This window comes from Podarcis pityusensis (assembly GCF_964106645.2).
Source record: "Podarcis pityusensis genome assembly, chromosome: 4".
In the NCBI taxonomy this organism is placed as follows: Eukaryota; Metazoa; Chordata; class Lepidosauria; order Squamata; family Lacertidae; genus Podarcis; species Podarcis pityusensis.
In genome coordinates this window covers 36,251,890-36,276,282 of record NC_138027.1, presented here as the reverse complement: position 1 = coordinate 36,276,282, position 24,393 = coordinate 36,251,890, and the positions used below count along the sequence as shown (strand labels likewise).

The 24,393-nt window shown below is 39.5% G+C and overlaps 1 protein-coding gene across 5 annotated transcripts in view; it reads right to left on the bottom strand.

The window, feature by feature from the left end:
* Positions 1-24,393, bottom strand: part of ALCAM (activated leukocyte cell adhesion molecule) — a 122,193-nt gene that overhangs the window by 42,872 nt on the left and 54,928 nt on the right. For all 5 annotated transcript variants that reach the window (XR_013985311.1, XM_081002707.1, XM_081002706.1 and 2 more), the window contains exons 2-4: positions 5,193-5,293; positions 2,690-2,909; positions 151-215 (exon numbers count right to left, since the gene is read on the bottom strand). Coding sequence is in view for 4 of the 5 variants with exons in the window: in XM_081002707.1 (XP_080858833.1) it covers positions 151-215; positions 2,690-2,909; positions 5,193-5,293 (386 nt within the window). In the remaining variant the exon portion in view is untranslated. The remainder of the gene's footprint in view (positions 1-150; positions 216-2,689; positions 2,910-5,192; positions 5,294-24,393) is intronic.

The window sequence follows — 24,393 nt, the reverse complement described above, 5'->3', positions numbered from 1 at the left end:
TGGAGATAACAATATACATTTGTATGGAGCTTGCAGGTTGTATTAATTAGCCCAGGAAAGTTTGTATTGATGATTGTTTACAATGGCTGCTTACAACATGGGGAGAAAAGCAGACAATTGGAAGGAGTTTAACAGAGAAGGCTCACTTACCGTTTTTAGCTGTTCTGTTTCTAAAAATGTTGCTCGACTTATAATTTCAGGTTGTGATGGTTGTTCTGTAATTTAAATAAATAAATAAATACTGAACTATCACATCATAAATTGTTAAGATTTGAGCTATGTTTCCAGACATTTAGTTACATGCCATCTTCATCATCATCATCATCATCATGATGTGAACATACAAAAGGAAAATCTAAACATATAAATAAGAAGGATATTCAAACATACATACTGTATTTAGCTTTAATAACAAAAAGGGAAGGGAAAAGAGAGAAAAGGGTGTAAGCAAAACAAGTGGTAAGTTACAGAGAAACACCCGTTGTTCTATAAATGGTTAAATTGTTTCCAGTATTATATATGAGTGAATCCATAGATGATGAAATCACTCCGTTTTTCAATAAGTACGTTATTGTTTACCTTCTCTTACTCTTACACTATTGGTTAGCTTTGCTACATGTAGCAGCTCCCGTATTCTTATAATTCACTCATCCAGATGAAGCACAAATGATTTCTTCCTACCAACTATAACAAAAACTAGGTTTGCTTCACACATGATGGTGGTGGTGGTGTTTGTTACGTGGAAATAATGTTTTCATGGGGAAATGATGCAAAAACCCCTAAACTGAGCAACCTGATGCTCATTGTAATCCATCTTGAATATCTCCAGTTATAACAATCTTGGGTAGCTGGACAATGAACAACCAAACCAGCCAACTAAACGAACAACCAAATATTCCTTAGATTCTTTAGAGGCTATCAGAATACAGTAGTAGGTAGTAGTGGGTTTAAATGACTAAAGGCCTTTTGGCAACAAAGATCCAGCTCTGCTGGCACAATCTTACATCCCTAATATGCTAGTGAGATTGTAACAAAAGAACAAGCTTGCTGCAATTGTCTCACTTACTGTACATACACTGGGGCAAACCGTTTTCTGTGCTATCACCCTCTGGGTTTGGAATGACAGTCTAGTCTAGTACAAATAAAGTCTATGTCTTAAAGCTTGCATGGACAGAGGTGTTTCTGTTAAAGTACACTCTGGGCTACTAATTCAGTAATAAAACATTGATTCATTTGATTACCAGAAACCATCAATACGGAAAGCAGATTAACCATGAAGTCATAAATCTCCCCTTTTAAAAAAATAAGGTTAAAGTGCTATCCCTTTATTTAAAGTTTATGCATTTTTACTCAGAATGCATTTAGGGCAGCATTACAGTGGAAAAATTAAACTTACCTGCAAAAAAAATAATCCCAGATTTGCAATTATAATAGACATTTCTTAATTTTAGGCAGTTTTCAAAGCACTGTTTACAGGATTTTAGAACAATCAGCAAGAGAGGAGAAAGCAAATGCTTAAATTATAACAACTGGTGATATGGGAGTGCTTATTAATAGCCATTTTAAAATTTATATATTACATAGCACAAACAGTTTTAGATTTCGTCTGTCATCATTTCAAAACTCTGCATTTTTAAGGCCTTGCTTTGATAATTAGGACCAAAGGGCAGTGGGGTGGGAAAAGATGCAGATGGTAGCAAGGTCCATCAGAAAAAGACATTCCAAGCGACTTGAGGTAAGATGTTTGGCACCTTAACTGCTGAAATTGCATAATTACTGTTAACAACTACACTGCAGCCTATGGGGGTTATTGTTTTCATTTTGATTATGTATTTTGTGGTTTTATATTCTGATTTTATTCTGTGACCCGCCCTGAGACCTGTGGCTATAGAGCGGTAAATAAATCCAATCAATCAATAAGGCAATTATGACTTCTGCAGCCCATTCTTACAGGCTAAAAGAAGTATTGAGGAAAGTATTATATTATTTATCTCATTAATTAAAATCATTTATATACCAATTTTCCATTCAGTAAACAAAGCAGTATACTGGGGCTTGTCCCTAATGTTTATATATTCTTTGACTGCAGTCCAAAACAAAGCTATTTCTGCAAAGGGAAAATTCTTCATGGAAAGGGTTTTCAAGCCCTCCACCTTGCTTACAGGATTGTGGCAAGGTCTCTGGAGGCTCCCGTGAGATCTTGGACAGCCCCATGAGATCTTGCGGGAGGTTCCCAGAGCCCTCATGAGAATGTTCCAGGGCCTGTAAGCAAGGTACAGGGCGTAGAAGCTATTTTCGTGCAAGGGAAACCCTGTGGACGAGATCTCATGACCGCCCCCAGAGCAGAGCCTGGTAAGCAAGGATCTCCTGCCATTTATTTGCAATCTGTGTAAGCTTGCAATTGCATAAGTGAATTAAGTTTAAATCGAGATTCATCTGTATGCATATATAGAATTGTCACCATCACGCCTTTAACACTTTGCTTGCTTGGAGCAGAAGTGAACATTTGAAGTTCCCTTGTAGACACCAGTAGCTAAAAATTCGGTTATACGAATGCTATAAACAAAATTACAGAACACCTGACCCATCTGTATGGTTTATTGAAATCTCATGCCAGGAATTTTCTATGTAAAGGCCACACACTAGTGAACATCCCTGTTGGTAGGTAATAAGATTACTTGGTACTTACTGAACACCTTTACTACTGTAGGTTGTTCAAAGACATTGTCCTCTGTTACAAGCATGCACACAAATCTCTTTTCATCACTGATTCTTGCATTACTAATTGATAGTGTATAATTTTCAGAGAGATTTAATCTGTCTTTGTATTCCAGGACATCGTCATACTGTACGGTTTTTTTGGTTGCAGATCGGAAGGCAATAAACTCCGAAGCCTTGTTTGCCATTTCCTAGAATAAAAGAGTCAAAGTCTATTAGTGTATTCTTATCTATCTAGTACTCCCTCTAAAATTACATGAAAGTAATTATGAACTGATTAAATCGTACTGGATTTGTAAGGGCACTGCACCAACCATTCATTCAAGAGCAATACAACTGCAGATTCCTACGAGAGGTGGTGGATGCTCCTTGCAGGTTTTTAATAATAGCACCTTGAAAAATGTGGTGTCCTCAGCTAACTTGGCCCACTCACTGCTCACCTCTAACTCCACATTACTTATGAACATTATTTAGCATTATTTAAAGCATCAGTCCCAATACAAATCCTTGGTGGACCCCACTACCATTGTGAAAACTGTCCACTTATTCCTACTCTCTGATTCTGGTTCTTCAGTTGATTCTTAAGGGGAACCCTCCTCTCATACCATGACTGCTAAGTTTACTCAGGAGTCTTCAGTGAGGGAGTTTATCTAGGGTTGCCATGCATCCAGAATTTCCCAGACATAGCCAGTATTCAGCCCTTGTAAACAGTGTCTGGGCAAAAATCACTAAAATCCGGACATATGGCAGCCCATGTCGGTAGTGTGATTTTTGAGAATCTCCAAAAACAAAACAAACAAAAAACCCCCCAACAACTCAAAGCTCAATAACTTTTGTGTCTGGATTTTCACTTTTTGAAATATGGCAACCCTAGTTTATCAAGCTGTTTGAGAGTGCACAATGTATAATGGATTATCTTGATCCACATGCTTATTTGACAAATCCCAAAGAACTCCAGAAGCTTAGTTAGATAGGATTTACTTTGTAGAAGCCAGGCTGGTTCACCAACAAAATCTGTTATTTTGTATGCTTGGTAATTTTATCTTCAATGATGCTTTCACCAGTTTTTTCTGGAAAAATGTTAAGATAACCAGCCTGCAATTTTCATATCTCCCTGGGTCCCTTTTTCAAAATTGGTGTTACTTTGGCTTCCAAACATGAGAATTGGAAAGTGACCGGTCTTAGGAACGTATTATTGGTAGAAGATCACAATTTCACATTTCAGTTTTCTTGGATGGGTGCCATCCGTACCAGTGATTTATCCCATTTATTTTATCTTAAAGCCCCAGAACTCTCTTGTCACCATTATTTATTAGAGGAAAGACTGAGAGAGATATATACTAAGGTAGTCCAATGAGAAGTGAGCATGTTCAGTAAGCACTGAATGGGGAAAAACTGCTGAGGGTAGGGGAAGAAAAAACAGAGGTATAATGAAATTGAATGGCTGGAAACCTGAACAGAGAGCATACCACATTCTGACATTTGGTCACAGGTCTACTTTAATCTGATCTCTATGCGCCAAGTGCCTGGTCCTTCAGTAGCTACAATGGTACCCCTCACAATCAAGAGATATCAAAAGGCTTGGCAAAACTTGTTTGCTGTGTACACAAAATAATTTTTAAAAACCCCCTGGTGGGGAGAGAGAGAGAGAGAGATCAAGAATGGTGTGGTCAGTGGCTATGGAGTCCTGACTGACTTTGAGGTGATAGAGTAGGGAATTGAAAGGTCTTTCCTTGAAGGAACACTGAACAGGAGCACTCCACATGGCAACATTTTGTTGCAAGCCCTACTTGTTGGTCTCTATCAGAGCCTAGTCTTCTTTTGGTTACTTTGCTGTATCAACCAAACAACTGCATTGACACTTTGGTTTGATACCAACATCAGCTTGACGTTTTGCATTCCTAAAACCTGTGTGTACTGCACTGGGCTTATTCACATCAATGCACATACACACTCCTCTACACCTATTTTTGCAGAGACCACCAAGGAAAGTCATTCTGTGACCCTGAGCATGATATACATCACAATTGTAGGTTTTGTTAACATCAGGGAGAACGGCTTGTTTATCCTACGGTACCCTCAGGGAACCTCGACAATTGTATCACCACTCTGCTGTGCCTTTATTAGGTCCCCTTTGTAAACTCTATGCACTTTCAGATGCAAAATGAAACACATTCATTGATTCTGTTGACTCAACTCACATTACTGTAGTGAGCATAAAATGGAGCAGTGTGTGCAACATTCTGAACATAATAAATAGATGCTGATAACTTTTTCACTGCAATGAATCACTTTCTATAACAAGCAAATTATACATTTCAAACTTACTCAGTGCATATTGATGGCTCTTATCTCCCTAAGCGTGACAAGTCCTTAACATGCATCAAATCAAATATACTTATTCTCACCACCAGTCTCACAAACTTGTCCCCACATTGCAATAACAGAAATAACTGGATATAAGCTATACTTACATATTTCCATTTTCCAAACCTAAGATCATTAGGAACTTCTAAATGGCAAGGCAAAATAATGGCATCTCCATATACTGTGTTTACTGTGTACAATCCAAGTCCTATTAAAAAGGAAGAGAAAGGAATATTTAATGCACTGTATTTTATATTTATGGATTCCAGTTAATAGTTTGTCTACGGCTAAAAACAAGAACTTTTGTCTTCAAAATCTAGTAAATTTATTATTTAATTTACTAGGAAAAAGTAAACTAAACATCCATTTCCTTTATTTGTACAACATACTGCACTTGGTGGAAGATTTCTTCATGGACATTTTAAAAGAGTGAGACTAAAGTTGGTTAGATCCCTGGGGCAGTAGCTGCTTTAGGAGAACAATGGGGGACAACAGCCTCGACATTTTGTAAAGTAGAAGAATCAGTTCAATTTAGGAAACCCATTTTCACTTATCTTGAAGACAAAATTGGCACAGCCGAGAGCAGATTCATTTATAGGTCCTCTCCAGAGTAACTAACACACCTTCGGCTTGGTTCAGAGTGCATTACAATTAACTGAACTCCGTGGAGTGTACTGAATTATATTATGAGGCTATTTCTTTGTCAATGGAAGAACTGACTTATTTAAAATACAGTGGTACGGAATTCATACATTACAGAAAGGTTGAAAGAGCAACAATAGGTTCCCTCTGACCTAGTCACAGCAGAAAACATAGGCAAATGCTGGGGTCCTGGGGTCTCAGGAGTCCTCACTGCTACCAAGGCTCACCCCACCCTCTGTTTTTTGAGGGGGCCTTGTGCCAATTTGTTTCAGCATTTTTGGGTGGGTGGATCAATTGTCACTTTCTGCTTCTCCCCTTTCCACACCCACTATGTCCTTCATGCTTTCATTCATTTTGTGGGTAGTGCTTGAAACTATTTCCAATGTGCTTCTGAACAATGGAGTGTAGGCTTGTCTTTCTTTCTTTCTTTCTTTCTGTCTATCTATCTATCTATCTATCTATCTATTGTTTTGAGCCCTTTGATATGTGCCAATCCAGAAACCGGCACAAGCAAGCCAAGTTAAAAATGTCTACGCCAGTTATTGCAAAGCAAACCAAGTGTCTGCTGAAAATTTGCTTTCATTTAATCTTCGGCTCTGCTCATAACTATTTCTAGCTTGCTCCTGAAGGAGGAGTACAGCCTTATGTTTCGATCCCTCAGCTTTGCACAGTAAACTGCACAAGTGTGTGCTGAGAATGCAGAATAACTATGTGCTTTTGTGACGATTTAAAAATAAATAAATAAATAAACCCCCAAGGTGCACACACAGTTTTCTGCACACATGCCCCTCGGTACTTAATTAGCATAACAGAATCAACCATTTGGAAGCCAGGAACAAACACAAAAAGAGACACCTACTGACATGAATGGGAGACCAACATTGCTTCTCATATACAAATTCAAATACATTTGGGTGTGAACTACTTCAGTCTAATCCAAAGGGTTGGGGGAATTGCATTAACAGTTAAATAATGCTCATTTGTGGACAAGCCCTCACTGGGCAGGTAGACAAGGGATGGACTATGCCATTCATACTCTACAGTCCATTTTGGTTGCATGCCAATCATGGATGAAGGAAAATCTTACATAACCAGCAGAGAAATGTTTGGGCAGCAGAGGACACTGGGTGATTTATTAGTCCTTCAACAGCATTCTTGGTAGAAAACAAATAATAATAATATTTCATAACAATTTCAAATCCAATATGGACATCAACTGGGACAGAAATATCTACCTAGAAGGCTGGTTGAAAGAAGAAGGTCTCCAACAGATGCCAAAATGATGAAGAGGCTAGTATTTCCATGGTGGCCATGAAGCAGAGGGCTTCATTCTTCAGCAGCTAGCATGGAAACACAGTTGACTAGTCTCTTAGATGACTAATAAGAACTTTTGCAGGCTAGTAATTTTGTGGGCATAAGGAGTTTGGCAGCAAACACACTGTGCCAATTTACCAAAGGCATTCCTATTTTCTACTACTAGTCCCTGACAAAACACTGCCTCTGTTGGGCAACTTGGAGACTGCTAGTTTTCCTATCTGTCTGTTATCCTCCAACCCAGGCTGTAAATACTGCTGAATGGATAGCTATTCTATAATAAGCATTTTCAGATCTACAGTGGTGCCTCGCAAGACGAAAATAATCCGTTCCGCGAGTCTCTTCGTCTTGCGGTTTTTTCATCTTGCGAAGCAACCCTATTAGCGGCTTAGCGCTATTAGCAGTTTAGCGGCTATTAAAGGCTTAGCGGCTTAGCGGCTAAAAGGCTATTAGCGGCTTAGCGGCTTAGAAAAAGGGGGGGGGAGCGAAAAAAATCGCAAGACGTTTTCGTCTTACGAAGCAAGCCCATAGGGAAATTCGTCTTGCGAAGCGCATCGAAAAACGGAAAACCCTTTCGTCTAGCGGGTTTTTCATCTTGCGAGGCACCACTGTATTGAGAGATAAGCAGTCTGTTAAGCATTCTTAAATTCTGAAGAATGCAGACCCATAGGGGGCCACAAATGAACACATAAATGTAATGATATAATTGGAAAACTGCTATGTTCAATTTGCCAACACAGAAACTGCAGGAGCCAGCTCAGGAAGGCTACACCAGCATAAATGACCACATACATACAAGCAGACAAATAATGGTTTCACTCTGCACAATAGGGGGAAATATGTATGAAACAGGAGTGTTACATATACTCAATAATGTCCCTATTTTCATCTATGTACAGAGATGCAAAAACTCCCCATAAACTGTGTTGCACTCTAATTGCCATCATAGACTTCAATTTTGTCAGCATTTGTTTAACATAAGGCAAATGATTGGCAATTTTCTCCAGCATGTGAGCAGTCATGCATCCAGCCAAAATATTTTTTTTCATATTCTAAATTAAAATTTGTAAATCTCATCTAGAGCTAAAGTTGAAAACAGTTGTTTTCTAATTTAAAGGATGCAACACTAAGTCCACTAGATGGCGCTAAAGAAATGTAAAAATTGCAAGTTACATAAAGGATCCATATAATATTTATAGATTAATGACCATTTATCTTTTAAAAAATCCCCAAAAAAGCTCACGGAGGAGAAAAACCATTCCCTAACATCAATAAAATTGTATTGTGAGGGTACAGGAAGAAGAATGGCATTTCAATTTGGCACTTCAAATCCTGAAATTCTGATACAGTGCCAAGAAGAAGAAGAAACACTGTTTAGAGCCATTTCTCTCTTGAATAACATCACACCAAAGTCCTGATCTTTTTTTTTTTAAAAAAGAAAACAACACCACATAATTTTTAGAATTTTCACTGGGATGAACTCAGGTTGGAGACTGAACATTTTTCCAGCTGATAAAAAAGGTTATTTGCTCTCCTGCTAATGTACACTAAATGCCATCATGGGAAAAAAAAATGTCCCATGGGACTTTCACTGTTGATCTTTTTGCTTTGCTTTCTAACAATACATTTTAACCCCTCCAAGTTGCTACGGTAACAAGCGAACACTACCAGTCAACACAGACCTTCAGGAATGTGAATGAAACCACTTTTAGGGGAAGATGTAGGCTGTCAGGACACAACTAGTGAACATTCACACACACACACACACACACACACATATCCCTTCTGATTTTTTTTATAAGCACTTCAAACACAGCAAGCTTGAAAGCAAAGACAAATGACGTGTCTTTGTTTGAAAATCTAATGTACCCAACTGTATCTAAGTGACAAAAGTGAACACAATCCATGTAGCACTTAAAAGGCTAGCAAATGTATTGTGGTGTTAAGCTTTCTTGGGCTAAAAACCTCCTTTGTGAGATGCAAGGACCCGATTATTCTTTACCTATCAGCTATGTCTGTGTACACACACGTATTTCTAAGTAGCACTGAAATGTGAACTAGATACGAACAGAAAAAGAAAGAAGAAGAAGGATAACATTTCATGTAGTTACGAAGGCTGTAATAAATGTGGAAATTTTTAAGGAAGAGCATTTGCTCTCCTGCTAATGTACATTTCGATGCACATTACAGAGGGTTCAATTGGAAGCATTCTGGTTAACTAATACAGCTACCTTTCTGGAATTAGCTACCCAAAACAACATGGCTTGAATATGGGACTATAGCAATTCCACAAAATGCAGAAGTACTTTCTGTATAAATACCCCACCACATTTTTGCAGTAAGTCCTCCAACCAGTGGTGCACCGGGGGCAGAGAGCAGGTGGAGGCATGGCTGGTGCACATCCTGGGGGCGTGGCGCATGTCCTGGGGGCATGATGCGTGGTGCCCAGTGCGGCGGGGGCAGCCACAATGGCACCCCACCAGGATCGTGGTGCCCAGGGCGGTGCGCTCCCCCTCTTCCTCCGCCAGTGCCTCAAACTCAAAGAAATGGTTTTCCAGTAACTAGTACATAGTACAATAGCATAAAACATCTGTGCAGAACTTTGTAAAATAGCATGGTGGTCCCTAATGAACTAGTTTCTATCAGTAGGGAAATGTGGTGGCATTGCCATAAAATAGACCTGGAGCATAGGGTTCTTGCACTGGTACAAGGTGATCTCATAGCAGCCCAAATCCCCACAGTGGTACAGCAGAAACTTACCTATAAGGTTTTGTGTTAGAGCGGCTGTGCCATCCATGGCTTCTTGCATAGCAGCTAAAAGTACCACCGAAGTGCCCTTGGCAACCCAGAGCATAATGATTTGCTGAAAGCACACATATCTATTAAGGTGTCATGATGAGATTTTAATGATGGATGGGGCTGGTGTTTCATACTCTGCCCTATGGGGTGCCTCTTCAGAGACAGTGAAACAAACCTCTATTTGCACTGCTCCAGAACTATAGCACTGGGTTCCCCTTCTATATTTATTCTTGCAGAGAGTATAAATACAACGTGTTGGAATGCAGACTTCTGTAATAAATATTGGGCCAAAGTTCTACCATACCCTGTTCCTCTCCAGCATATGATTACAGCCTGGCAGGGAGAGAAACCTTTCCCACTTCAACCAACTTCAGCTGCTCTTTCCAAACACTTTGGGGTTAAGTAAATCTAGTATATATTTGGCAAACACACAAAAATCTTATTACTTCACACATTCAGTGTCAAAGTCCTGTCATCGAAGATATTTAAAGTATTTCTAGGGGAAACTCATTTGATGCCTTCACTGAGCCAGAAAATGTACTATGAAATAAAAATTCAGAATAGAGGACAACATGGTACATAGGCACCAGGCAAAGATGTTCCTCTTCAACCAGACCTTTGGCTGATTAAACAATCTATGGCCTATTAAATGTGTTTGTGGGAAGGGGATTATTGGGTTTTGTTTTGTTTTGTTTTGTTATTATGTTATGTATTCTGTGTTTTGATTTTACAATTTTATATTGTAAACTGGCCTGTGAATAATGACAATAATCCGTTTACCAGTGAACAAACAAGCTGGCATGTGTGTTCAGGAGCAGTGCTCTGAATCACCTGAACATATCATGAGTTTAGTCATTGGACCCTCTTATTCCAGTACAATCCTATTATAACTTCTCAGAAGTGTCCCACTGAGTTTAATGGGGTTTACTTCCACTCAAATGGACCTCAATACAAATTAGCAGGTTTCCCTCTGTACTGGTGCTACATGACACTTGACACACAGACCCCAGCTTGTAGTAATTTGGCCTCTTCTGCCCTGTTTTCTGCAATTTTCTACATTAATGATTTAAATATATATATATATATTGCATTTTTCTTTCTCAGGTGGATTTTCAACCCCCACCTCGTCATTTCTGTGGGTCCAGATTCTTCTTCCTTCCTCCACTGGCTTGCACTGGGGATAACATTCTCTTTATTAACTTGCACAAGATTGGGGTGGTGGTGGACAAGTGGCTGCATCCCCAGAAATGGTCAGGGAAGGAGGTATAATCTCACTCTTCCACAAAGATCCCTTTAACTCTAAGGGTCTTTGCAAGAGAGTGAGCTTCTTTCCTCCACCATCCAGAAGCCATTTCTGGGGATCCAGTCTTTCTCTTTTTCCTATGCAAGTTGATGGAGACATACACCTGTCCATTAAAGTGCATTTACTGTCTGTGCAGGTGCAGAGGTAAACATGCACGTGCATGATTTAGATTTCAATTACCACAGGGCCTAGGCCTTCCCATTTTTTCACTGCCCTTTCCGGTGGCACTGTATTCCATAGTGTACCCCTCGAGTGGCAATTATGTTTGCAAAATACAGTACAATGATGCCTCACAAATAAAAGTGTATTCAGTGTGGATTTCACCCCAGGGTCACAGATAACTTCTCCAGTAAAAGTTGTTCATAGCCATCGCTGAGAAAAGAAAGAAAGAAAGAAAGAAAGAAAGAAAGAAAGAAAGAAAGAAAGAAAGAGAAACCATTTGACTGAGTAGGTGTACAACTTGTGTACCAAGTTGTAACAAAGATTTCTAAGATTCCAGAATTATGGTGCTGGAGGAGACTCTTGAGAGTCCCATGGACTGAAAGAAGATCAAACCTATCCATTCTTAAGGAAATCAGCCCTGAGTGCTCACTGGAAGGACAGATCCTGAAACTGAGACTCCAATACTTTGGCCACCTCATGAGAAAAGAAGACTCCCTGGAAAAGATCCTGATGTTGGGAAAGATTGAGGGCACAAGGAGACAGGGACGACACAGGACGAGATGGTTGGACAGTGTTCTCGAAGCTACAAACATGAGTTTGACCAAACTGTGGGAGGCAGTGGAAGACAGGAGTGCCTGGCGTGCTCTGGTCCATGGGGTCGTGAAGATTTGGACATGACTAAACAACAAGAACAAGATCTCAGAAGTGCAAAAATTAAAAGGGAGCATGTAAGTCTACTTGAGTCCCTTTTTAAAAAATATTGCAGGTTTTTGTTTTTTTTAATCGGAACTGGTTCACCCCTGGATATCCCTTAGCTATTCAGATAATAGCTATTTTTGTTCCTTTTCTGTAAGCTTAAACAGCTTGGCTTCATCAACAGAAAACAGTATGTTTTGGTTGTTGTTGTTTAACTGCTGTTCGGTTCCTCTTAACGGTTTATTAGCTACTGAGGGGAGGGGAGGAATATCAGAGATAAATTAACCAAAAGTCCCCACACGTGGTCAGTGCATTATTTTTTTAAAAGTTACTTGTCTCCAGTGCCCACTTCTAAAAAGTGGCACTATGTTTGTATGTATAAATGATCTCCCCACCACCCTCAAAATTAATTAGGGCAAGGGAAGGCTAAATAAGCTTGCTTACTTGATGTAAATATTTTATTACCCAGTACAGATTCTGCTGTGAGCTGAAAAGAAAATCTTTTCATCTGGCTTTCCCTTCTAAACCCTGGGGAGGCTGCCAATGCACGTCTACCTTATTTCTACACCGGGCCATTATTATGGAGGAAGTATTTTTTTAAAAATAATGAAAACAATTACATCCTGCTTTAAAGCAGAGAAAATGGTCTTTTCAGCAAAGTGGAATGATAGTGGAAAGATAGTAGAAAATGCAGGCTTCCTGATGTAATACAAAGAAGTATCGGCATGAATGCAAAAGCTTTTCGTCAACTGCATGGTGTGCAGTTGTTAGAAGTTTTAAAGGAACCAGGTCAATTAACAGTAGGACTGAGGAGATGATGCCTTGTGGTATTACTGCTACCACTGTATTTTCTCATTTAGAAACAAATGAGATTCTGCAGGGAACTGCCTACATTTTGGTAAAGACAGCAAGTCCTCTTTAGTTGGAGACTCTCCTTACCACCCCACCACCACCAAAAACTCCCTCTTTTTATTACAATTTAATTGCGAGAAGTAAAAAAAAGGAACAACAGGGAATACTGGAAACATGTGTGCAATTATTAGGCAGTGTCATGCATTATCTCCAGCACCCTAACACAAAGCCGTTTAAAAATTAAATTATATTAGGGCCCTAAAGTTTCAACTGCCTATTATGAGACAAAAGATAGGACACGGGTAGTGCTGTGGGTTAAACCACAGAGCCTACGACTTGCCGATCAGAAGGTTGGCTGTTCGAATCCCCACAACGGAGTGAGCTCCCATTGCTTGGTCCCTGCTCCTGCCAACCTAGCAGTTCGAAAGCGCGTCAAAGTGCAAGTAGATAAATAGGTACCGCTCTGGCGGGAAGGTAAACGGCGTTTCCATGCATTGCTCTGGTTTGCCAGAAGCGGCTTAGTCATGCTGACCACATGACCTGGAAGCTGTACGCTGGCTCCCTTGGCCAATAAAGCAAGATGAGCGCCGCAACCCCAGAGTAGGTCATGACTGGACCTAATGGTCAGGGGTCCCTTTACCTTTACCTTTATGAAATGCACCTTGACACTTAATAGACATCTTCCATGCCATGGAGCCTCTTCTTGTTCTTTTATTTAGTGATATCCAATAAAGCTGCCTTCTCTTCCTCATGTCCCCATGAATGGCTCTACTCCATGCTATCTGTCATGGATGCTTTAATTGAGATTCCTGCATTGCAGGGGATTAGACCCTCTGAGTCTTTCCCAGCTCTACAATTCTGTGCTTCCACTTCACACCCAGCAACCTCCTGTTGCTTTTCTCCTTTATTTGTGCTTCACCATGCTCCTTATTTCAAAGCACCATTTTAACCCCTTTCAGAATCTATTTCCTCCCACAAAACAGAAGAAAAACAGTAACCAACAATGCAAAGCAGTGATCAAGCTTCCAGGTTCTCAAAATGTTTTCTTCAGGCTCACTGTTTGTTTTATTATTGTTAATATTTTATTACAAGAATTTGAGTTTCATAAATAAGGTGATAAGGTACAATGTTCAACAAGAATTGGAGGGGGAGGGAGAGAGGTAAAAAAAGTTTTTTGCCCAGTCTGAAATATTTGAACATTATTATTATTATTATTTCTTTCGCCAAACCTTTATTAGGCATTACTGATGTAGACCACCTTAAAACATCCATATACATTTTTAAATATATATATATATACAAAGAAGCAGCCATATAAGATATATAGTAACAGAAATTTTAATTGGAGTGTCTTCCTGCTAAACCATGCCATTCTCCACTCTAATAGATACTATTGACATACTCAGCTAACTAATCCTTGCACTTAGCTCCAGGTTAATATCAGATATTTTCATTGTGCCATGACGTTAGACTACCTAAAAAGGGGAATAACACGTGTTTACATAGCTGGTTGTACAGTGGACAGTAGAAAAGAATATGTTCTACAATCAATAATAATAGTTTTTGTTAACATCATCATCATCATCATCATCATCATTATTAGACTCATTAGTCACTTAAAACAAAAAATTAAGTGACATCAAAAAGGTGAAAAGCAAATAAAAGGTAAAACATGTAAAACAATTAAACCATCCTAATAAATCCCAAACAAACCCAGCACAAAAATAAGTTTATAGGGAAGAAAACAAGATCATATATTTCTGCATCAAAAGATCAAAGTTTGCACCATGGAATAGTGGGACTGGGAAATTTGACATTAGTCCTTTATACAAAGTCCTTCATTAAGCTACCACAGTGCCTCTATCAGCTAATCTTCTTGATCTCCATCTTCTTGAGATATACACTCTTCCTTCATTTCTCTTTGGTCTGTCCTGAATCTCATGTACCGTATATACTCGAGTATAAGCCGACTTTTTCAGCACATTTTTTATGCTGAAAAAGCCCCCCTTGGCTTGTACTCGAGTGAGGCGGGTGGTGGTGGAGGAGGGACGAGCAGCCCGAAAGGAGCCCTTTCTCGCCGCTGGTCCCACCGCCGCAGCCCACCTCTCACAAGGGCAGTCACAGGAGCAGCAGTTGGGAGAGGTCCTGTGCTGCACTGTGCCTCTCCCAACCGCAGCTCCTATGCCTGCTCTTGCGAGCGGCAGAGGCGGCGGCAGAGCAACGAGCAGCCTGAAAGCAGCCCTTTCAGGCTGCTTGTTCTTCCTCCACCACTACCAGGTTTGTGGTGTGGTGAACTGGCTTATACTCAAGTCAATAAGTTTTCCCAGTTTTTTGTGCTAAAATTAGGTGCCTCGACTTATATTTGGGTCGGCTTATACTCAAGTATATACTGTATATATTTTATTGTGATAAATAAGAAATATTGCGGGCTGGATAACTTATTTTATGGCAGCATCTTCATGTAAAAACATAGTTTAGTTTATAAAGATGTTCTTAGTATTCTGTTTCTCAATTTATGGTTCTTCTTGCCATTCAAAGCATACTATGATATGGAAATGGTATACAATGTGATTTATTCGTCATGGCTTCTGCCATCTATGTCAGTAAAAGCAGTCAATTTTGATTTGTTAGTTAAAACTCCTTTCATATGGTCTGAATGCTAAAACTGTCGTGTTCGCTTCAGGATGCTTTAATGAAAATTATTAATTTCCAAGCTAGAGTTAACACACTGCATTTATCTTGTCCCGCTGTCTCAGCATAAGCCTACAATATTTTCCACTGATTAGCTATATATAAGATGACACAAAATAAATGTGGTGGAAGGCCTAAAGTTAGCTCTTGATGGACATTTTGTGTGTGTGTTTTCTCCTTCCTACCAGCCCCATTTGTCAAAAATAGAATTTCCCTCACCTAGACCCAAAACCGTTTTGTTTTTTTACATGTGAAAATTAGAAAATGCATCTAAGAAATGGAATACTTTCTGGTCCTTCTAATGTAAGCGATGAATCAGTTCTGCCAGGTGTACCAACAATGACTGAAGCAAGGAAGGCAAAAAAAATGAGAGTTCCCATTGAGCTACAGGAATGAATACAATAGGAACAAAGATGGGTCAAGTGAATTATAGGGTGTGGTTGTGGCATGCTGCTAAGGGCCAAAACTAATTGAGAAGGCCCTTTTTGTTTACAAGGGTCTTTGAAGAAGAGGGGATGCTGTGTGGCTGGTAGGACACTACTGTCTGAAGGATAGCCACTGTAGTGTATGAGACTTGGAAAGTGCATCATCATCATTATTCACAACATTTTTTATTGTTTGATTGATTTATGAATTGCCTTCTGCATGCGTCTCAAGGCAATTTACAAACATACCATAAAAGCTGCTAGAAACTGTTTTAAAAGCTGCTAGAATTGTTTCGAAAATGGAACAAAAGACAAAGGTTCAAAAACAATACAGTTTACATGGATTTAACTTGTCAGCATTCTGTTTTACTTGTGTGGCAAAAAATTAAAAAGGGGGTGGAATGGGGCGAGGTTCTGGGGAAAATGACACTGGCAATGCCACCCACCACTGAACCCAGTGGGTTTTGACTGTACATGAATTTAGCTTTAGGCACGCTCCGTGGAATGGAACCCCCACACAAGTTGTGGGCTTGCTGTACAAAATGAACAGCTAAGGCAGAGACGTTTCATTGACCTGGAAAAGCTTTCAAAAACAAACATGGCATCAGTTGTTTCTGGAAAGTACAGACTATAGGCACAGTTGTATCTCAACAACATGGGCAGTCACAATGAACACCCTGTTCCAAATTACTGTGCAGCAGACTTCTGATATTTTTGGGACACAGTGATATACTGATTATATAAGGAATCAAGACCTTGAATTTAGCCTGGTAGCAGATTGGTAGCAAGTGCAAAACCCACCAAGTGTTATATTCCCCTTCCAAGCAAATTAGTTGCCATACTCTGCACTAGCTACAGCCTCTGGACCAACCTCGAGGGCAGAGTGCATTACTCTAATACAAGAGCATACCATTTAGTTTTCTCCTCTCACCTCTCTACCTCATAATATTATTTAGATGGAATCTTCTCTTTTATTAGACTTTGCATTAAAATAAAATTGCTCTAGAGCTTCTATTACCTACATATTTTTATTGCTGCCGGAGGGTGTTGAATGAAGAGTTTCTAATCTGATCAAATTTCTCATCCTAGCCCTTCTGCTGGGCCTTTTGTGTGCTAAAACTTTATTTAGTTGTTTATTTGTTTTTATGTAGTTGGCAGAACAAAATCATCCAACTGTGCTTCATAGAAAACATGATCAAGGATGTTACTTCTGAATTTCTGGAAGCTTGGCAAAAATGTGTTTCCATAAGAATTGGGTGTGACTTTGTAAAGCTACAGCCCTGGAAATCTGGCGTCAGTGATTTAAATTATGATGTATCTTCGAAGAGCTATGTGGTGGAAAAGTGTCCTTTCCAAGAACAGAGTTTGGAAAATCATGATTGGAAATGTGTTTTCCCACCACCAACCTTTTCCTTAGATTCTAGTGTTTGCTGGTTAAAAACTGTTGGTGGTGGTTTCTGATGAATAATGGAAGAGACAAAAATGTAACAAAACAGAGGAGTAAAATTATTCCAGTCATTTTCTATTGCGGTTTTCCTCTTATCCTGCTTACCACAATCACATACATCACAGTAAAGGATTTTATGCCTCAAGCACCCATCCACCATGTTCTCTCCCAACTTCTTTTATCACATTAAGCGCTTTTGCATTTTGAGATCAGTTCATATCCATGCATTTTGTATGAGTGCAATGTCTCCTGAAGGCTGAATTCCTATGCACACCAACCTGAAAGCTAAGTCCATTTAAAGACTTATTCCCTCTTGAGTAGAAATGTATAGAATTGTTCTGTAAATTATTTATGATTCAGTAATGATAGTGTTGGAGTTAAATTGGTTTTGCAGTTGTTACTTCTCCACTGAGAATCCTGGGAGCACGGAAGGAAGTTTGGCAGCATCCTGGCCAAACTACAGCTCCCAAGAAAGCCAGATTCTCTGGATGATGTGGACAACAATTTCCATCAGTCTGAGCCAAGATAGTGAATAGCTAGGGATGATGGGCTTTTTTGTCTAAAACATCTGGAGTACCCTGACATGCTATAAATGGAAAAAGGTGCCCACCAGCATAGATATTTAGCATAATCCTAGGCTTTCTTTGTAAAAATGTGATAAACTTAATAAAAAATCTCTAAGCAGCTTAAGCAAACACAATAAAAATACAACAGAAACATTAAATAAAGACAAGATAAACACAAAATGCAACTGCATCACAATTTTAGTGTCTGTGATATACAACAAATCTTTGCATCAAAGTTGTTGTTACTACCTCTTCAGAGCCTGTTAGCCTGCCTGTATTATCTACGGCAGCTAGCATTAGGAATAGTCTTGAGGCACCTCTGGACTGCAGGTGTCCAGAATTCCCAAGCACTTGCAAAGTCATCCTTGTCTTGGAGCACTCGATGGGAATAAGGAAAACTGCCAAAGAGCAGTGTACTGTTTTCTCTAGAACAGGAGAGTGACAATACCCTGCTTAGCAACAGCGTTCGAAACTCCCATTGTTCTAGACACGTTTTGCGACAGGGAATTTCATTAAAGTGAACAATTTCTGAGCTCCTGGTGCAGTACTGTGCCTAAGATTTCAGATCAAAACTGGTGCTGAGGGCGTGGGAGGAGAAATTCCTCCCTGCTGGACTTCCAATAGATCGCTGCAGCATCAGGCAAGCTTATAGGTTCTACCTCTCAGCTGGCCTTACAGAAAGGCAGCGTTTTGCGCTATGTGGTCTCAGACTGGCTTAAATAGGTTTGGTTTAAGTAGTGATGTTAAAATGTTATCTACTTCAGACTCTCAGAGCGATGTTTAAAATCGAAACAATTTTTGGAGTGGGATCATTGAAGGACACTGAAGTCTTAGGTTTGTGAACTGGACACTCAAGGTGGGTGTCTCTGCCATCAGTTGTATAGGCCTGTAATATGTTTTAATGGTAGTGCCAAAAAGATATATTTATATGAAGGAAAGGGGGTGTAAGGAGAATCCAGAGCTTGTCTGCAGAGTGGAAGGAAAGGAGGACCTTTTCTTCCTCCCTACTTCCAGCCACTTTCTGAAGATTGGAGAAGGAACCCCCTTAAGAGTATTAGGGGGGCGGGCAAGGGAAGCATGGCTTTGCTTTTTGCAGCCTTCAGATGAGGACTAGACCATGTAAAAAATGAACATAAGATTTTAGCTGCAGGTTCATTCATTTTCAGTTTTGTATCTTGTTATTAAAAAAAAGACATTCTGTTGTGGTGCCAGTGTCAGTTTCTAACACTGCTTACTAAGGAACTTGATCCTTTCCTTCCATTTTATGCTGCCATTAACCAATTATCAAGTTGATGTGGCCTTTATGTAGGAGCCCAGAGCCAAATATAACATTCAGATGGGAGGTAAGAAGTGAGAACTTAAGATTCCTAAAAAACTTATAAAATAAACAGAACTCTAAGAGCTTAAAGGAAAATATAAAAGTGGAAGACTTTTGAGTATAATTATTTGATACGCACCTGCATATCATGGTGGCATTGATATGCAAAACCAGCTCATTGAGAAATGCAAAAGAAACTAAGCATTTTGGAAATGTGTTTTCCTTTTTGTGCACCCGGCACTCTTCCAAATGTTCATATCCCTTCTGCTAAAGGAGTATGGAGGTTTGCGTGGCCCACTACAGAGAGAAAGCAAGTAGAGTGTACAAGGCCTGGAGCCAAGATAAAAGCTGGGAGATTGGAGCAGGAAGGGGTAAAAGCAAGTGAGCTGACCTTGGGAGAACAATCTGCTGGCATGGGACTGTATTCAAAATGCCTTAGTGGAAAGAACTTCTGCACTCTGATCCCCTCCACCCACCTAAGCCTCTCGTTTCCCCAGAAAAGCTGCTTCTGAGGGCTGGAATATCCTCCAGAACAGAATGGGATATGGCATGGAGGTCTGCAGTTAGTAGCCTGGAGGCTGGGTGAGGGAAATCAGTGCACTGATTTGTGGAAGTGGAAGGACATTCTGCTAAAAAAATAAGCTGCCACTGAAGACCAGCTGAAAGACAGGATTCCTTGATCTGGATGAGGATGCTGCAGGTCAACAGACAAGCATAACGATACAGTGATTCAGAATGCAGAGGCCAGGAGCACATTACTGGCAACATGTTACTCCACTGCTAAGACAGCTGCCAATTTGCTACTGGGACAGGTTCAAGTACTTGCCTCAGTTCACAAAGGCCTAAGCAACTTTGGCCCAAAATACCATAAGGACCATCTGATTACTTATACTCCATCTTGATCACTGAGATCCTCGGATGGAACACTTATGGTGATTCCCTATGCCCCTGAGGTTCTGTTCGCCTTCTCTAGAGACGGTTGCGGAAACCTTGGGATCCAACCGGAGCTCCAGAACAGATCCTGTCCCAACCAGAGGTACCACTGTATAGGCAAATATATATTAGATAGTACGTTGTAAGCCACCTTTTTATGAAAGAGCTGGGTTATAATTTTTCAAATAATATATAAATAATATACATCATCCATTGAACACATGGATACACACACACCTCTTAGCTGCTAATGACATTCTTTGTGGGAGAGGAGCAACATCTAGCGTTTGTTGTCCTGATGCCAAAGATCATAATATTCATATAAAGTACCTCAGCAAAATTATCCCAACTTGGATAAAGAGTATGTTAAATAACTTATTCTGCAACTATTTGTTCATTGTAATACCTGGCTATCCTCTGACCAGAACTCTCATTGTTCAACTTCCAGATCATTCATTTTTGAAGGCATTGGCTGCAACAGATAAAACATGAGCCACATTTGCAGCACCTGTTGTGTGTACAAAATACTAACTGTTGGAAACAGCCAAGGGAGCTACAGTTATTTCCCAAAGATATAATAACTTCAACAAAGCCTTTTATAAACAAAACCCTTAATGAGAAGAGAGCAATGTAGATTGATCCTATTAAATTTGATTGCAGGAGAATTGCATAAATATGTTCTCTGTGGTAGATAAGTGCATGATGTGGATAATGCAGCTATGGGAGACTTGTTGATGAAAATAGGCTTTCTGAGATTATGTCTGTTTTCAAGAGCAATGACAAAAATATGCAGATGAAATAATATAGCTTAATTAGAATCATCACAGGGTCTCGGTTGCCTAGAGACAAACCCTATCATTTGACTAAACATAAAATATTACAGGTAACAGAGAAAGGAGGGGAGCTCTTTGAAAGTATAATGCCATGAGTCAGATTGGAATCTTCTGATTTATGCTAAATAAGTGACTCTCTGAGCCTTCCTTAGACTTAAGCGACTCCTCAGAGATGGGGTGTTTTTCGCCCTCTTAAAATTTCACACGTACCTGAAGTCTTACTTGTTGAATGACAATTAGCTGAAACACACATGATGGGAGAAAATCAGTCTTACATGTACTGCTGAATGTCGCGAGACAAGAAAACTCCATCTGAATACAAGGACAATATAATATCCTTCTGGCATAGATGTAATTCATTACACGTAAGTAGCAGAATCCTGGTAATGATGTTGTTTACCATGAGGCCAATGTTCATGAAGCTACTAAAAATTCACAGTTAGTCATTCTGCAATTGTGTGGTGTACGGTTTAGTTGCATTGAAAGTGGCCTGGTATTTGGGCATGATCTGGGTTCTTATCTGCAGGTGCAACAAACCTTAAGCTTGAATTGTAATCTGCAAAGGTTGTAGCTGTGGTTCCTGTATTTAACTCATGAAATCTTCAGTGTAAAGAAAAGTGATTATGGTATAAAGAATATAAATCCTTTATGCACACTTCATTTAGAATTTTCAATTAGTTGACCCTAAGGTTCAAGAATTTAGATACTGGGTATGTTTAGCTATGTTTAGCGTGCTATATTTTCACTTTTGTATCAGTACTAATAAGGTTTTTCTTATATGAAGGATATGAGACTTGATTGGGAGAAAGAAGCAGACAGACATGTTAAAAGACACACCTTTAAGTCAGACCTAATGGAATTGTTCTCAAAAAATGGACTGCCTATATATATGCTTCATTTATTTTTTGAAAATATATACTGCTTAATATAAATACATGCTGGGGTATTTACTATTGTTTTCTATAAACTATGAACACATGACCTGCCCTCCTGAAAACATGGTGCAACTAGGACCTGGGAGGCCCGTGTATGAATCTCCACCCGTCCATGAAGCTTAATGGGCTGTCACCATTCCCCAGACTGATCTAACTCACAGGGGTTTGTGAGGATAAGATGGAGAAGGATAGAACCATGTATGCCACCCTGAGCTTCATGGATGAAAGATGAGATACAAATGTAATAATAATCTGATAACTCCTCAAAGTTCAGCGTTTACTTGCAGACTGACTCATATTTCTGCTATCTGCTATGATGCTGTGCTGTTTTGACATCTGCCCAACAAAATTAAATAAAATTACTGTAAACTGCCCTATGATCCTCGGATGAAGGGCAGTATAGAAAATTAAGTAATAATAATAATACAGTGGTACCTCAGGTTACATACGCTTCAGGTTACAGACTCCGCTAACCCAGAAATAGTGCTTCAGGTTAAGAACTTTGCTTCAGGATGAGAACAGAAATCGTGCTCTGGCAGAGCGGCGGCAGTAGGAGACCCCATTAGCTAAAGTGGTGCTTCAGGTTAAGAACAGTTTCAGGTTAATAACGGACCTCCGGAACAAATTAAGTACTTAACCCGAGGTACCACTGTAATAATAATAAGCAATTTTCTTCTCTTGCACCTTATTACTTCCATATGGTTATGCATAGCACAATCTTATACATGTTTACTCATAACTAAGTCCCATTTCCATGTCCAAAGGATCTACTCCCATACAAGTGTGCTGAGGACTGCATTCTTTTTCTACAGAATATTTAGCCTACTATTTAACAAGTGAACAATTACATCTGCAAAGGAAAAGAAAAACCCAACACTGCACCACCATGACTCATTAACACCAGAAACAGCTGCTGCTGTGGCTGCCAGCCCACTTCACTGGGAAAGTCCAAGGCTGATGGGTGGATTCCACTTTCTGTCACCTTTTGCCTACAAACTCCAGTGGACAAAAGGTGACAGACAGCAAGTCACTATATTAAGGGGTGGGACTGATGTGGATGACTGATGCATTCCAGAACTCAATGTATTTGCCTCAAGGTTCAGTAACCACAACCACTGGGGCAAGTGTTCAGACAGATCAAAGCTCCAGCCTCTTTCTTTTTAGAACTTACTAATTCCCTTCCTAGCCAATGGTGCTTTTCGTGCTTGGAAAATTACAGATATGGGCTTTTTGTTTTCTGAAAAAGGACTTAAACTTCACTTGTGAAAATGTCCCAGGAGCTCATAAATTGTTCAGATATTTTCCCCAAGGAAATTTGTAGACTATTTCAGTAGTTTCACAGATGTAGTGTGCTGATATTCTTGTCCAAATATTTGCTACACTAAAAGTCATGCTTTAGGGATTAAGCTTGGATGGGTGCCGCAGACAGAGAATCTGTGTTATGTAGAAAAACCTAACTTTACAACAACAACTGCCACCACAACAAACAACAAAAGTAGATAAACCTTCTGCAGGAGAAGGTAAGACAACATTCCTACAAAAGGATTTGAATTTCTAGTTTTCACTATCTAGAATAGAACAATAAGTGAAATTGACAATACTGTACAATCCTACATGTGTATATTGAAAAATAGCCCCTACTGAGTTCAGTGGGGCTTACTCACAGTTAATTAAAAAGCTCAATACAGCTTATTAATGAGTAGACATATATTAGAATTGGTACTGAAAAATTTACAAAGTACTATACTCTTAAATTAGTATCACAATATAAACATACCTTTCAATATCTGAACATACATTACCTCAAAATCACATAATGGCATAACAAACATGCATTTCTTTTCAGAAGTAACACTATGATGCCCTCATTAATGCATGATTTAAAATCAATATTTAGCACACACTGCCCCATTGAAAATTTCATAGGAGAGTAGTTGCAATAAAGGCCCATATATAACTTGAATTTCATTGCTTTTACAAAAATATGCCACAGTTCATTTACTCCAGTATTACAAAGCATTAAAAGATGTTAAAGTCCATTTGCCAGAGTAAATGAACAAAGTACATCTTGTGAGGCATTATCTTTACTTAGTTCATTTACTTAACAATTTCTGCAATTTGGTAATTTACAGTGGAAGTGCCAGAGAGCCAATTGCCAAGTTACTTAGGTAGTCCATAATAGGAAAACAAGGTAAAACTGGCAATCACAACAACCCCCAAGATGTAGAAAAGTAAATCTCAATGGAGAGTGGAAGAACACTGGGCCCACAACTCTGAGTGCCTACAATGCCCACTTGGTCATGTGGTGGTGAGAGAGTTTACCTTTATCTGCCTTGAAAAGTACATGGAATTGAAGGAGGAAAGAAGGGATGTACCCAGGTCCCAAGCCGCT